A 14,162-nucleotide genomic window follows, 5' to 3' on the forward strand; every position below is an offset into this window, starting at 1 on the left:
GGCTGAATATTAATTTGCCAAAAAAAAAAACCAAGTTCCCAACTCTTTACACCGTTGCACACCCGAGCCTGCTTATGAGAGGTTTGGGACCGTACTGCTGGGGACAGAACTGCCTCCATGGGCAGAAACCTGCATTTCACATGATTCCATGTGAACACAAAACCACAGCCCCATTCCCAGCAGAGATGAAGACAGTCACCACCGCTCCCAAAAGCAGGCTGTAGCTCTATCTTTTTGGATGAGAAAAGAGATGATCTGGCTGCAAATTTGCTAAAATCTCCCCACCACTGGAAAAAAAAGCAGAGTTTTGACCATTTGCACCAGCACCAGCAGGGATGTAAACAAGGATGGCTCCTATTGTGTTTCCTACCAGTGGTCCCACTCTGGTAGTGCTGAAACAACTCAGAATACACAATCAGCTTAAAGAGCAGAGGAATTGAAAGTACAAGTCTCCACACTGTTCTATGATTTATCCAATTTACCCAAGTAGTTTGTAATTGTTGACTTCCTTCTGCAATTGCCATTTTCAGCAATTTGTTCTCTCCAGGTGGTGATGTCCTTTAACTAAAAGCAATTTGATGACATCCTACAGGCCTACACATGATAAAATATATATGTCAAACTGCATAATTTTTTTTTTTTTGCATAGACTACAGAAAGAGCATCAAAAAAATCTTAAGGCCACCCTATAATATCACTGAACAAAAAACAGGCGAAGCATTCTATTGTCCATAGCCCTAGGTTAAACTGTCATCTCAAGATGTGCCTCTTCAGGACATATTTTCTTAGTGATATAGCAAATGGAGTTTAGTGTTGGCTCTGGACACCAAACAGAGCAAAAGATTGAGAGATATCTCCTCCTGTGCAGGGACAGGGTGGATGCCGAACACAATCCTCCTTTCTAGGCCTGAGAAGCGTCGGATGCTGTCAAGAACAATGACGTTTTCTAAAACATCCTCCGCTGACCCCAAGGCCAACCTCACCCTGCCTTTCCTTATTTGTCTTTTTAGCTCAGGTTCCAATATCTGACGGAACTCCTGGGCTGCATCCTGCGTACTGCACAGGATTGCAATATCCCTGACGGGATAGCCTTGCTGGATGTAGCTGTTGCACTGCCTCGTCACGTACTTTGCCATTTCATGTGTTCCCATATTTTTTTTCATTATGTAGTCACCTGAATAAGAATGGGCACATTCAGCCTGTTTAAACAACTCTTTCAGCACCTCATAGGGCATATCTGTGTTACGTTCTCGGAGGATTTTGCTCATTAGATCAAACATGACATCGCATATTTGCATGGCATTACGGACCACTTTGGTCAACCATTCCTGAGGATATAGTTCTGAAAACTCAAGACCACAACCATATGGGTGAGTGGACTGGAAGAAATCCAGGAAGACCCAGAAAATGCCACTGTTTTTCTTGACTAGCTCCCGGGCACGTTGGTGCCAGTTTTCTTCAGGACGAAAATTCTGAGCTTCATCAACCACAATGTGTTTCACTTCTGGGAAGTTCCTAGTTAAGAAGGCAACGCGTGTCACTGACTGGCACATCTCATTTCTAAAAAAAACAAAACAAAACAAAACAAAACCAAGAAAAAACATAAATAAAAAGATGTGACCAAACAAATCTGTATCGACTGCCTTCATTTCTCCGTGAGTTTTTCCTTAGAGGGCTATTGCTGCTTACTGCCTAAAAATGCAAAACTTCCTATCATCTCAGCTGCGGCACGTTGTATCCTTTCCCCCATGGAAGCATTTATTCTGACAGATTGGCTGTGTGCAGGCATTGCTGCACAGCCCCTACCAACTGGCTTTGGATCTCCCCCAGGAGGACACTCAGGCCCACCCATCCTACATGGGGACCCCAAGGCAAGGCTCCCCAGCGGTGTCCCTCTGCCCTGCTCTCCTGACCCAGGGAAGGCAGCGGGTGCCTGAGCTCCTGTGAGAAGGGACAGGTTCATTTTTCCCCCCCAGGGTGAGCAGGGACTGGCAGCACTTCTGCCAGGCCATCTGCCCTCTGGGGCCAGGACCTGCTGCCCTGCTGGAGCTAGGCTGCGATGCCCTGATGGAACTGGCTGCTGACACAAGTGGAAATGCAGTGGGAACAGGGCTGGGGAACTGCTCTGCCGGAAATCCGCTACCAAAAGGGCATTTGTTTCTGTTCTCCTTGTCTAGATGGCCCAGGTCCAAGGGCCAGCTCCTAGCACAGCTGCACAAGAGCTTGCACCAGCCCCAGCACAGCCAGCGTCGAGGCAGCAATGGAGAAAGGCAGGTGGGTATTTTTGGTGTCAGCACCAGCCGTAATAGACCGTTAAACTAAGGCCATCGTCTTTCAAAGGTCTAACACAACCCAGCAGTCACTGGACGTGGGATTCTCACTGCAGTCAGTGAATGCTGGATCTGGGCCAGAGCTCAGCTCAATAATATTTCCAGTATTAACACCTTTCTTGAGACAAATATGGTGTGTTTGTGTCAGCCAAAGTTATATATTTGGCAAACAAAGGTAAAATCAGCAAGGCTTGTGCTGTATGTACAGAGGATGGAATGAAAGAAAAAGGGGAAATACACATTACTGCTTACCCCACAAACTTCTTCAAGGGTTGATTTTCACAAATGTAGAGTATCTCTTTTGCAGAGCAGTGAAAAATATTTCTTATTCTCTCAATGATCTTTGAGGCCACGATTGTTTTCCCTGTTCCAGGAAGACCAAGGACAAACTGCTTCTTGGCTTTGTGCAGGTTCCTGGAAAGCAGCTCATACTGTTTGAGAGTGAGAACATTGAAAATCTCACAGCCAAGATGGTCACTTAAGTAGGACTTAAAGCCCAGCACAACGATCACAAGTGCGCGTAGGAACGCAGGGATGTCCCTGGAGGTGAGGGCGTAATTCTTCGGATACAAGCTGGCATAACCACAGAGGTTTTCTTGGTTTTCTTGCTGGGGAACGTCATCCTCTGCAACTTCCATCTGGTTCTTTGTGCCATTCAGGTGCAGTATTTGGTGAATCACACACACTTTTGAAGTGTATCCCCCATTATTGACTAGCTTCTGCTTTAATTCATAAGCAGTTTCTTTTAAGTTTTCATTTGCAGCAGAAGAGGCATCCTTGACTACAGTATACAGTACTGGATATGCATTTTTAGCTACTAAGAGAACATCACACACAACATCCTGTTTTTTTGGCAATCCAATGTCAACAGCCCAACTTCTTGAAAATATCAGTACCCCCTCGTTAAGTGGACGGATTTGTTTTTTCATTAAATCCTCTAATCCAGGATACTCTGAGAACAGGTCAGTGCAAATGGTTTCTGGCTTCCATTCCATTTCATTAGAACCCACTAGAAAAAAAGAAATCAAAGATTAGAAAAACAAAATATAGCAAATAATTTACACAACACACCAGTTACTGGAGGAATGTATTATACCATGAGGTCATCAAAGTAAATGATTTAGTGTGAGTAAAAAATTCAGCATTCCCATGACAGCTGGTGATAAATCCGCAAGGATTTTTTATATGAATAAAAGAGGTATAAACTCCATGCTTCAGGCATGCCTGACTTCTAAATGGAATAAGAAAAAGTCTTGTTGGAGAGATCTTTCTCCTTGCTCTCTGCCTTCCCATTATTTAGGTATTCCTCTGACAGATACGTTACTGCCACAAGTGAGAGACTGGTGGCTGAACCAGATGGAACAGCCCACTTACAGCATTTCCTACACTCCTGACTGGTAAAACACGAGGCATATAGCAAGTGAAAAGGCACCGAGGAGCATCATCAGTCTCTTCATATACAGACACACATTCCTGTTAAATATAGGGGAATACATGATGATACCTCTCACATCCCAACGCTAAACTTGGTGCTCCATCAAAATAACACATAACAGTAATTTTAAGAAATATTAACACAAACCCTCTCTTAAATTTACAGGTTAAAATTACAGCTATGCACATTCATAACACGCAGACAGATCTCAAACGCCAGCACACATTTACACTGTGTCGCAGAGCCTTCCATTTCAAAAACACGTTCTCAGCAAGAAACAGCAATTGCATACCCTGTACCAAAACACTATTAACTGATCAGTAAATCGATCATCTGAGAGTAATCCTGAAAACAGGTGTGAAAACATAGCAAAATTACAAAAATAATTAGAAAAACTAGCAATTAATACATACATCCATAGGTCAGAATTTGGGGAAACAAAACCAAACCAAACAAAAACATGGATTATATTTAATGAGAAAGTAAGTTTGCTACTGACTGGAGCAATTCTGATACTGGACAAGAACATGGAATTCCGTGTCTCTCCCAAGTGTCTCAGAGCTTCACCTAAAGCCGCAGCCCTGCGCTGCAGAGACATTACAGGATTTACATTGCCCTTGGCTACTTCTATTCTCTAGTCTTTTAGGGGTTTTTAGGTGGGAGTATCTGTTGTGCAGCAACCATCCCTGCTTTTCTAGCTGAAGTATTTCTGAAATAATCAATGTCTTCACCTAAAAAGTAAAACCAAGGCAAGGTTCTCCACCCCTGCATGGTAAGGGCTGAGCTTTACTTTCCCTTGTGTGTCCCAGCCTGAAGTTCCCCTGTAGCAGTGAGTAGGGCAGCAGAATTAACTTAACTGGGTGAGATAAGTGCCTCAGCTGATCAGATATCCAACACCCAAATACTTGGTGCTTAGTGTTGTGGACCAGCAATATGGCATTGCTAGTACCAAGCCATGGGGAGTGTACTGAGTTTGCAAGGCCTCTGCTCAGAGGCTTGTCTGGTTACTTCGTTTGAATTTTTGTTGACCTGTTTCGAGCTCTGTTTCCACTTGGTTTGCCTGTAATAGCATTTTTTCTAATAACCAGGTGGCTGTGGATAACAACAATTAATTTATGCAGACAGCAGCAACAAGCAAGTCTTCTGCACAGGATGAAATCTTTCTGCCTATAAGATGATGATGCAGAGTACAGAAATTCAGGGTCTAGTAGGACAGCAGAGGTCTTGAGATGTGAGATACAGGATGCAGGGCTGATTTCAGGTATGGGCTGGTAAGAGACAGAGCACATGAGATCCCAAGGCCAGAAACAGCTCTCGGATGGTCAGATGAAGAAATGCAGCCCCAGAGCTGGACAAACCCAGTTTAAAGGGTAACAGAGAGAACAGGCATCTAACTTCTGTGAAATACGCTGTGTTTACTAAACCCTGATGGAGCAGTGAACTTGCAGCCCAGTGAAGAAAGAACAAGGTGTATAAGTGCGTTAGTAAACCTACAGCAAGTGATCCCAACTGGATCCTGGAGTAGGAAAAAGAAACCACCACCATCAACTACGTATGGGGATGCTGATGACTCCCCCTAACAACCCCTGGCAGACTGGAGCCATCAACAGTAGGATCCTGAGTGGCAGTGGGAGGCTCAGGAACAGGAGTGGATACTAGGAAACCTGGAGGTAACTATTATTATTATTATTACTTTTTCCACAATGGTATTGATTTATTGTATTTTTCTTTCTTTATCTGTAATAACTAGATCTTGACTAATGATAATTCTTTGATTAGACTACTTAGATTTCAGTTATGCTAGAAATAAATTATTCTCTCTCTTTTTTGTCTATACAAAAAAATCTGAGAGTAACAGGGGCAGAGAGTGCTCAAACCCCTGGGAAACTAGGTGTATTCTCAGCAATTGTGTGCATTAGGGATTGTACTTAGTGGAAAAAATGGGGGAAGAGATTGAAACATCCGAAAAATCAGGGAGTAGTTGCATCTTTTAAATATCATAACAGTTGCGCGCCTAAAATCTTATATCACATTATCTTCCTAGAAGTTCTGTGAAATACAATCTTAAATGAAAAAAAATATCCAGAATAAACAGCTTACCTGGGTAGAGGCATTCTTGGAGTTCAGACACACACTGGAGACCAGCGTGTGAATAAACTGGCTTGATAAGAGGAGGACCATTTGACAAACTGAGCTCATTCATAAATTTATCAGCCAGATTTGAAAGATCTTGAGGGAAGAAAAAAGTACATTATATCGATCAAAATCCTTCCATACGAACTTTCAAAATCCAGCACTAAAGAGTAACTAAAATGATTAATTTAAAGCCTCCCTTCTCAATCTTACTCAAGAAAACGCTGCGTAGATAGTTAAGAATGACACTATTGCGTCAAACCAAAAGGATCTTGATTTCCTGTAGCAAAGAGAGGGCTCAAAGCATAGACGGCGTTATGGTTCAAAGGCAAGATCTAGACCCCACGTGGGATGAGTTTGTTGAGACCCTGGTGCACAGGTAAGAGACACCTGACATGCCAGTTCAGCACACCAGCACCTTACAGGAGCCACCTACGCGTACCACAAGTCCCTTCAGTAGACACACAACTCCAAAGAAGACCTTGCTGCTTTGTTCCCCTCCTATCGACATCACCCTCTCTGGCTTTTGTGTGACTGTGTCCTTTGCAGAAACCAGACATCCCAGCTCTAAGCTCAGAGCAGGGCCACAGGAGAGGTTTCACACAAGGCGAGAGCCGCCTGGCACAGCGGGGACAGGAGGTCCCCTTTGGCTCGGGTATTCCTTGCTCATGCAGTCACTGCCGTGGGCACATGGGAAATCTGTGTTACAGAGAACCTGTAGGAAAGAAGGGTTAGTTTCTTATTAAGACTGAAAAACTTCAAGTCTACAGTTGGAATAAACTCTCTAGGACCCACCCTACAGGGCTCGATGTGGGGTGACGGAACAAAATGCAGGACGTAGCTTTCCAAGGAGGATTTCATAATGAAGTAGGACAACGTGCCTTAAAACAAGCAAAGCCTTGCACCTCTGAGCTCCTTCAAAACAGCCTTTGACAACCACAGAGCCAGGCTGGGTGTGCAACGTGATGTTTTGGGGGACATCTGAAATGCACGTGAGCCTCGGAAAGGGGGGAGCGGTTTGCAACCTGGTGCATACCGAGCACTGCGCTTGCTGAGCTGCAGGCTTGAAAGGACTTTTCTCAGCCTGAAGCTGACCTCTGAAGAGACGACTGACCGGGTTTTAGTAGCTACCCTAGTGTTGCTGACTTCATTACAGATGTTATAAGCACTTCATACGGGGAAGAAGAAAAGTTGCACGTCAGTTTGATGCCACCATTACTGCCAAAATGATTTTACTTTAGTGCTGGTACACAACTTGTGCCAAGATGTTGGATCTATGCAGATCAAACCACGGCATGGAGATAAATCCTCACGAGTGCATCAAGTACTGGGGATTTCATTCCGTGAGGATCAGCACCAGTAAGGACTTGTTTTTTAAAATAAACCCCTTTTAGGCACCTAAAGGGGCCATATTTTCACCAGGACACCACTCCCTCCCACACATCTTAACAGATAAAGCCAGCTTTAAAAGTTTTCTGCAATTCTCATTAAGAGTAATGGAAGCTCCTGGGTGACTTTAAATCTTTCCACTTCATTTAGGGGCATACAGGATCCCTAGGAAGGCTATTCCAGTTGGGAGTCCTTCAAAAAGTCCTGCTGAACCAGTTCAGAGAGTAATGCTCCACAGAACGGTTTGGTGTTGGAGGCCAGTTACCGTAACCACCACTCCCAGTGCCTGTGACTGTGCCATGAGCCAAAGACCCTTTTCTAGGTTTGGTGAGAACACAGAACAAAAGAAGTTGGTCTTTCCTCCTGAAAGTTTACAAACCAAGGCCAAAATGAAGTTGGCACTCATGTAAATGCAGATTTTACCTGGGTCTGCAGCTGTCATGAGCTCCACCCATTCCCTGACCTCCAGTCTTTCGATGTATTCACCCTTCACAATCCAGGATTCAGGATTGCTGTGGAAAACAGCACAGCAAAATGGTTCAACTCGCACAGCGCATACATAGCCTCGCAAGCTTTCTGCTTCGTCATAAACGTTCAAGATGTGAGTCTTAAACTGCACACGAGCCTTAGAGTCGCAGAAGTGATGGACGCGTATCGAGGTCATGACATCAGCTACTGTTTTTTCTAAATCTTCTTTCTTTATTTTACCATGGCTTCCTATTACTTTCCTGGCGTTGCTCACTCCAAAAAATAAATAACCGCCCTCAGTGTTTCCAAAGGCAGAGACATAGTTCGGAAGGGTTTTGCTAATGTATTTTGAGATATTCTCTGTAGAGAAGTTCTTAAATTCAATATGTGTTGTCTCTGTGAAATCCAGGACCTCCTCAAACATCAGTTTGTCTCTCTTTAAAAACCTGGCAGCGGCATCTTGGATGTTGCACTCCTCGGTGTTTGGAGGGCTCCCCCTTGCTCCCCCATCAAAATTCAGCAGAGCTTTCTTAGCCTTTGGCTCATTCTCATCACGGCACTCGGCACAGCTTTTCTTCTGCCTCAGAAACTCAGCAGCATCTCTTGAAGTCATAGGGACAACCGAAGTGAAAGACCTACGGGACAAACCAGTGCTCAAGCTACAGATCCGCGGCTTTGCGGCTGCACTTTTCTGCTCCACGTCTCCGCAGCTCCATGTTTTAACAAAAAGCAGCAAGTGACTCCGCTGCTGCATCCACGTGAAGTATTCACGGGTGTCAGTGCAGTCGATGCACCCCCTGAGGCTCTGCTCTATGTCCAGGCCGATGCCGTGCTCCCGAAAGCAGTAATTCTTGTCTTTGCTCTCTATCCTCACTACTCCTCCTCCTGAATTCAGCAGCGCACACACTGCTTCAGAAAGCTGCTTTTGTTGCCTTTGCTGAATATGAGAGGTCTTCTTCCTGGATGTCTCTCCTAAAACTATTTGTCTGATATCTACCACCGCATCGGCATAGGTTGTTTTCAAATTAATCCGCAGCTTCTCTTCTTCTCCGGCCATCCTGATCCTGAAATGAGAAATTATTAAAAACACTTCACAATTATACACGGCAGCGTGACAAAGGAAACCGTACCCCTTTGGCTTAGGCTTACACGCTAGATTTGAAAAACTGGAAAAGTAAAATAATTACGTGCAGGGCACGAGCAAATCAAAGCCAGCCCATTGCAAAGTGACCCACGGACGTCACGTTAATTAAGGTAATTTATTGGGCTTTTTTGCACATCGGGCTCTATTCGTTGTCCTGAAGCCACCAACAGAACACGTCCCAGCCACCTCGAACGGGCGCAGGTGACGATTTACGGGAGCGGTTCCTACCGACCCCTCCTCGGGACGCCGCAGCCCTCGGTGCCCCCCGCCTGGCCGGAACAGCCGCGCCGCGGGCAGAGCCCCCCGGGCGGGCGGGGGCCGACGGGACCCCCTGCCCGGCCCCTCCCGGACGGCGCGGCCGGGCCAGGGATGCCCGGCGGGGCTGCTCCGCTTTCCCCTGCCCGGCCGGGGCTCGGGGCCGCGCTCCGCCTCCCCCCGCCCGCTCCCGGACAGCGCCGGGCACCGGCCCAGGGAGCGGCTGGGGGCACCGGGCCGGCGGGTGGGGTGCGGGGGACAACGGGACCGCAGCTGAGCCGGGGAGGGGCAGCGGGGCGGCCCGACCCTACCTTCCTGGCTGCGGACGCGGCTCCGGTGGAGCGGGAGGGATTCCCGGCGAGTCCCGGCGCTCCGCGGTTGCTCCCGCCCGGCACGGACTTCCCGCCCAGCACATTTCCCGCCAGCGGCCCGGCCCCGCCCCGCCCCGCAGACACCAGGCGCTGTATTTCAAATAAGTTTAATTTTAAAATATTCTATTCAGTGCTAAAATAACTTTCCACTTCCACGCGCGGCCGCGCCTTCAGCTTCGCCAGGCTCGATCGCAGACTCGGCGGGACATGCAGAGGCGGGGGGGGGGGGGGGGGGGGGGGGGGGGGGGCGGGGCTGGCGGCGGAGCACGGGGGCAGGGAGAAGAGCCCCGGGACGGGAGGGCTTCCTGGGGCGGGGGGGGGAGGCCTGACACCCTGCCGCATCCTTCCCCATCCCGGGAACAGGGGGGTATTTAGACCAGGGCAGGGGTCCCCCGGGGGCAAGAGGGCAGCTCCCCCAGCTCTCGGGGGGCCAGGGCAGCCAGGAGGAGAGCAGGCTGCAGACCCTGCCAGGATGGGGGTCTGCCCCAGGGGGGCTTCGCCAGCACCTGGTGGCAGGGCAGAGGCAGGCCAGGACCTGCCCTCCACGGTGGGAGCGCTCCCGTCTCTCCTAAAACTAATGGCTTAAACTAGCACCTTATTGCACAGCGTCCCAGCGGATCCCTGCTGCGGCAGGGCAGGACTCGGCCTCTCCCCACGCTGCCCCCCATGCACCCCACCTCCTGCCCACGCTCACGAGGGAGCAGACAGATCACTTTGTGCAGGTGGAAGGTGGCTCTCCTGTTCCCAGCACCGAAGGGAGGGTGGGCAGGGGAGCCAGAAGCAGGCAAACAGTGTCTGCCAGTGCCTCGGGGGCCACGGAGAGCAGGCAGCCCTGTGGGCAACTCCCCCTGCACATGCAGACCACCCACCAGAGACCCCCATATTACAGGACAGGTCAGCAGGGAGAGAGGGAGCCAATAAATAGAGGCAAATTTGCAGGTACTGGTGGCAGCCCCTTCCACCCGGGGAACGCAGGCTGCCTCTGCCAGGGCTGTCGGGAGGCTCCTGACCCCAAGAGCAGGGCAGGGCAGGGCAGGCTGGATCGCGAGCGGCAGGAGCGCCCGTCCCTGGGGAAGGGGCAGGCTAGAGGGAAGCACCCCGTCCTCCAGGGGAGGGCGGGCGGCTCTGCGAGGGGCTGGCGAAGGCGCTCTCCCTGGGGATGGGCAGGCTAGCTCTCCGAGGCCGTGTGGCACACAGAGTTCTGATCGGCACAAAATCTCTTCAGAGGTGGCGCACCGGAGTCCTCCTCCTCTTCAGTTACCTGCAAGAGCCAGAGGCAGAGGTCATGGGTGGCGACAGGAGCTCAGCGTGCCCACCAAGCCACGTGGACCTGGACAAGGTTGTGTCACACTGTGAGGACGGTCTGGGCTGAGGAAACCCCAGGGCAGTGGGCATAGGTACCCGCTTCAGCCCTGCAGTCAGCTAGAGTCCTTATTTTACTCCACCTCTTCATCCTTTCTCCACGCTTTAACACCTGAACTGAACCAGGGGACAGCTCGGGAAGCCGGGAGATCAGGGGAGCTCCTGGAGGGCACTTTGGGACTGCAGAGCAAGTCCATCTGCCGAGATGACTCTGCTACCAGAGGCAGCAACAAGGGTGAAAGTGCCAAGCGGGGTCTACGCTCATTTAACTGTGGTTTCAATCCCCCTTCCCTTACCTGAGTCTCAAGGGGGACTGGCTCTTCCTTTGTGAGAGTGGGAGGCTCGTCTGCAACTTCCGAGGAAGGCAGGGAGGGCTCTAGGGAGAACAGAAGGGTTAACGAAACTGCTGACCCAGGTGCACAGCAGTGCACAGCTCCGTGCTGAGCCAGGAGGGGAGACCTCCAGAAGACAGAAGCCCTCACTGCCCTGTTCACTTCCAGCATTGCCTCTGTCACCCACTGGGTGAATGACGGCTCCAGCAGGGCCTTCCCCCAGCCCAGCTGTCCACCTCTTCCCTTCCCAGCCCAGCACCCACCTTCCAGTGTCTCCTGCCCCAGTGTAGGTGGCTGCGAGTCGTCCGTGCGGAAGTCGGACGTGTGGGCAGGACTCATGGACTCACTCTGCTGGGGACTGGGGCTGGAGTTGGGGCTGCTGTCCACCTTGAGCTGGTAAACGTCCGACAGGGAGCTCTGGTTGCTGTTCTCATCTGCAGAAACAGCACCTAGTGAAGAAGAGCACCTTGACCCAGGGGCACAGGCAGCCAAGGGTGGCACCGAGAGCTGGGGTCTTAGGGAGAAGGAAGAGCACAGTCAGAGGCAGTTGGAGCACAGGGGATTCACTGTCACCCATCAACATAAGTGCTGCTGTGCACAGGACTCTTCACCGCGACACGGCTGGCATTAGATACACAACCGTCCACGTGAGAGGAGGTGCTTCTGCCTGGGGACTGAGTCCGAGCAGACAGAGCACGACCCTGGGCTATTCAGAAAGAACAAGAAGGCACCGGGGCGATACAAATCCTGCACTGCCAAATCTCATGCCTGCAGCTTGCGAGGTCCCCAGGGTTTTGTACCTCTTGTCTTTGCGAAGCAGCAGTCTAACACCAGGAGCAATGCTCAGCACCTGCCTCCAGGTGGGGAGGCAATCCTGGCACACATCTTTTCCAGGTAAAGCAGTCCCACACTGCAGACCTGCAATGCTAACCTCCTCACTGCATCTACTGGAAGTGCCAACACATTTCCCAATCTTCCTCTGCCGCGCCGAGCACCAAGCAGAGAGGCTGGGAACAGGCATACGCTCTGGTCCAGCAGTGAGTCCATGGGCTGCCTGAGCCTTGCTCAGCTCCACCACAGAGCCTGGCCTCCTCGTGGCTGGCTGCAGCACTCCAGGACCAAGAGCAAAGGAGATCCTCTGCCCTTTCATCTTAAGGTCCATGCAAGTCACTGCTGGAAGCAGCAGGCTCAGCTGCAGGCCTCTCCCCAGCAGGCACCGCAAAGTGGGAATGGGAACTCCCACTCCTCCAGTTCCCCTTTAAGCCTCACACAGGAAAATCCCAGAAGCAAACGATTACAATTCTTTCTGACAGCAAAAACGAACAGCTTCAGCAGGGACAGGCCAGAAGTGGATCAGCACAACCCTGCACTGAAGATTTGCGCGCTTTTGCCAGTACACGTGGCATACAAAAGCCAGTAATGTCCCAGCTTCTATAAGGCCTTCGAGTCTTTCCCCAGCTTGAAAGAGGCTCAGCCAGACTCACCTTGGAACTCAAGAAGGAGAGAGGAGTTGGCAGAGGTGTCAGCTGGGAAGCCATTGGGTTCTCGGGCAGCGCTGCTACTCGATTTGGATTTCTCTTTCTTCAGGAGAGAAAGAGAAACAGAAAGACAAGGTTAGAGGAGCTCATCACTGGCAGAGGATGCAGAGGTGCACAAACTGCTCCCTTCTCTCTCCCAGCAGCCCAGAAGGTTGTGCTGGTGCAGACCTTTCCCTTTCCTTTTTGGGCACTCTTCTAATCAGACTGAGAGGCAAAACTTCAGCAGCGAAAGGTTCAGAATCAGGAGTAAAAGGGAGAATTGACACCTATCCAGCAGTACCGCCGAATAAAAGCAAGTCCTCTGGGGATTAAGGCAAAAACGACCGCAGGCAGCAAGACACGTGAGGTCAAGTGCGAGGGAGAAAAGCCGTACGGATCCACCAACACGGCCGCTTCGCTACGGACCGGATCGGACCGGGGCGGCTGGGCGGGGAAGGGCCGGCCCCGCGCGGTACCCACCTCCTTGCTGTCCGCCACGGGCACCCACTTGAATATCCGCAGGGAGGTGTCACCCACCGTCACCCACTTCTTCTCCCTGCGCGGACACAGTCGTTAACGGCGCCAGATCCGGTCCCGGCGCCACCGACATCGCCCCCCCCCCCCCCCCCCCTCTCCGGGACGGGACCGGGGGAAGCGGCGCCCGGGGGTGCCCTGGCAACAAGCTCCGCCCTCCCACCTGCGCGACTCCGATTGGCCCACTGCAACGCCAATCCGGACCAGCGCCGCACACCGCCCCCCTGACACCGCCCCCTCGTTGTGATTGGTTGTGACGCGCGCCGATCACTGGCGCTTCCGATCCCCCCCACACTCCCGACCCGAGAGCATGAGCTAATTGGCTGCTGCCTTGCTATTCCCACCCGCTGCCCCACACAGCACGCCGATTGGATACTCGCCACCGGAGCACTTCCACCGGCACCCGTGTGGTGCGGTGATTGGCTGCACGCCGGGCAGGCCCCACCTCCCCCCGCGGCCCCGCCTCTCACCATCTGCGGACGCGCTCGATGGCCGCCATCACTTTTTTGATGTCATCCTTAGCCCGGCTGCGGGTCTCGGCGCGCACCGAGCGGCCCGACATGGCGCCCGCAGCCCCGGCAACTCCGGCTCCGCAGCACCCGCCGTCTCTCTCTGCGCATGCGCGCGCCCCGCCCCGCCCACGCCCTGCGCCTGTTGCGTCACCGCGCTCGCCACGCCCAGAGGAAAGGAGCGAGGTGGCGCGTAGTGCGCCTGCGCGGCTCGCCCCGCCCTCCTATGGGCACGGACGCCACGCAGAGGCGTCGTGATGCTGACGTCGACGCCATCTTAGGTTGGGGCAGGTCCAGCGCCTGGGTACCAGCGCTCGTCGCGCCCGTGGCGGCTTCGCATCCCCGGGACTCGGCGGCCCGGGTGGAGGGAGCCTTCGTGCGCA

At 51.5% G+C, this 14,162-nt stretch overlaps 2 protein-coding genes across 4 annotated transcripts; both read right to left on the bottom strand.

Annotated features, from left to right (window-relative positions):
* Nucleotides 1-785: 785 nt before the first annotated feature.
* LOC104377838 (schlafen family member 11) lies at nucleotides 786-8,812 on the bottom strand. Its single transcript, XM_009984711.2, has 4 exons — nucleotides 7,711-8,812; nucleotides 5,866-5,994; nucleotides 2,583-3,339; nucleotides 786-1,560 (listed from the first exon to the last, which is right to left on the bottom strand). Exons 1-4 carry the CDS (start codon nucleotides 8,810-8,812, stop codon nucleotides 786-788), a joined length of 2,763 nt encoding a protein of 920 aa, XP_009983013.2.
* Nucleotides 8,813-10,620: 1,808 nt separating this feature from the next.
* BCL7B (BAF chromatin remodeling complex subunit BCL7B) lies at nucleotides 10,621-13,832 on the bottom strand. Of its 3 annotated transcripts, none has more exons than XM_086624717.1 (6): nucleotides 13,741-13,832; nucleotides 13,217-13,292; nucleotides 12,704-12,800; nucleotides 11,483-11,653; nucleotides 11,184-11,263; nucleotides 10,621-10,786 (listed from the first exon to the last, which is right to left on the bottom strand). In XM_086624717.1, exons 1-6 carry the CDS (start codon nucleotides 13,830-13,832, stop codon nucleotides 10,694-10,696), a joined length of 609 nt encoding a protein of 202 aa, XP_086480843.1. In that variant the 3' UTR covers nucleotides 10,621-10,693. The 3 variants fall into 3 exon arrangements, with proteins under 3 accessions (XP_086480843.1, XP_086480844.1, XP_086480845.1); XM_086624718.1 differs by having other exon boundaries at nucleotides 11,483-11,668; XM_086624719.1 differs by lacking the exon at nucleotides 11,483-11,653.
* Nucleotides 13,833-14,162: the final 330 nt, after the last annotated feature.

This window comes from Tauraco erythrolophus, chromosome 21 (assembly GCF_009769465.1).
Source record: "Tauraco erythrolophus isolate bTauEry1 chromosome 21, bTauEry1.pri, whole genome shotgun sequence".
Classification (NCBI taxonomy): domain Eukaryota; kingdom Metazoa; phylum Chordata; class Aves; order Musophagiformes; family Musophagidae; genus Tauraco; species Tauraco erythrolophus.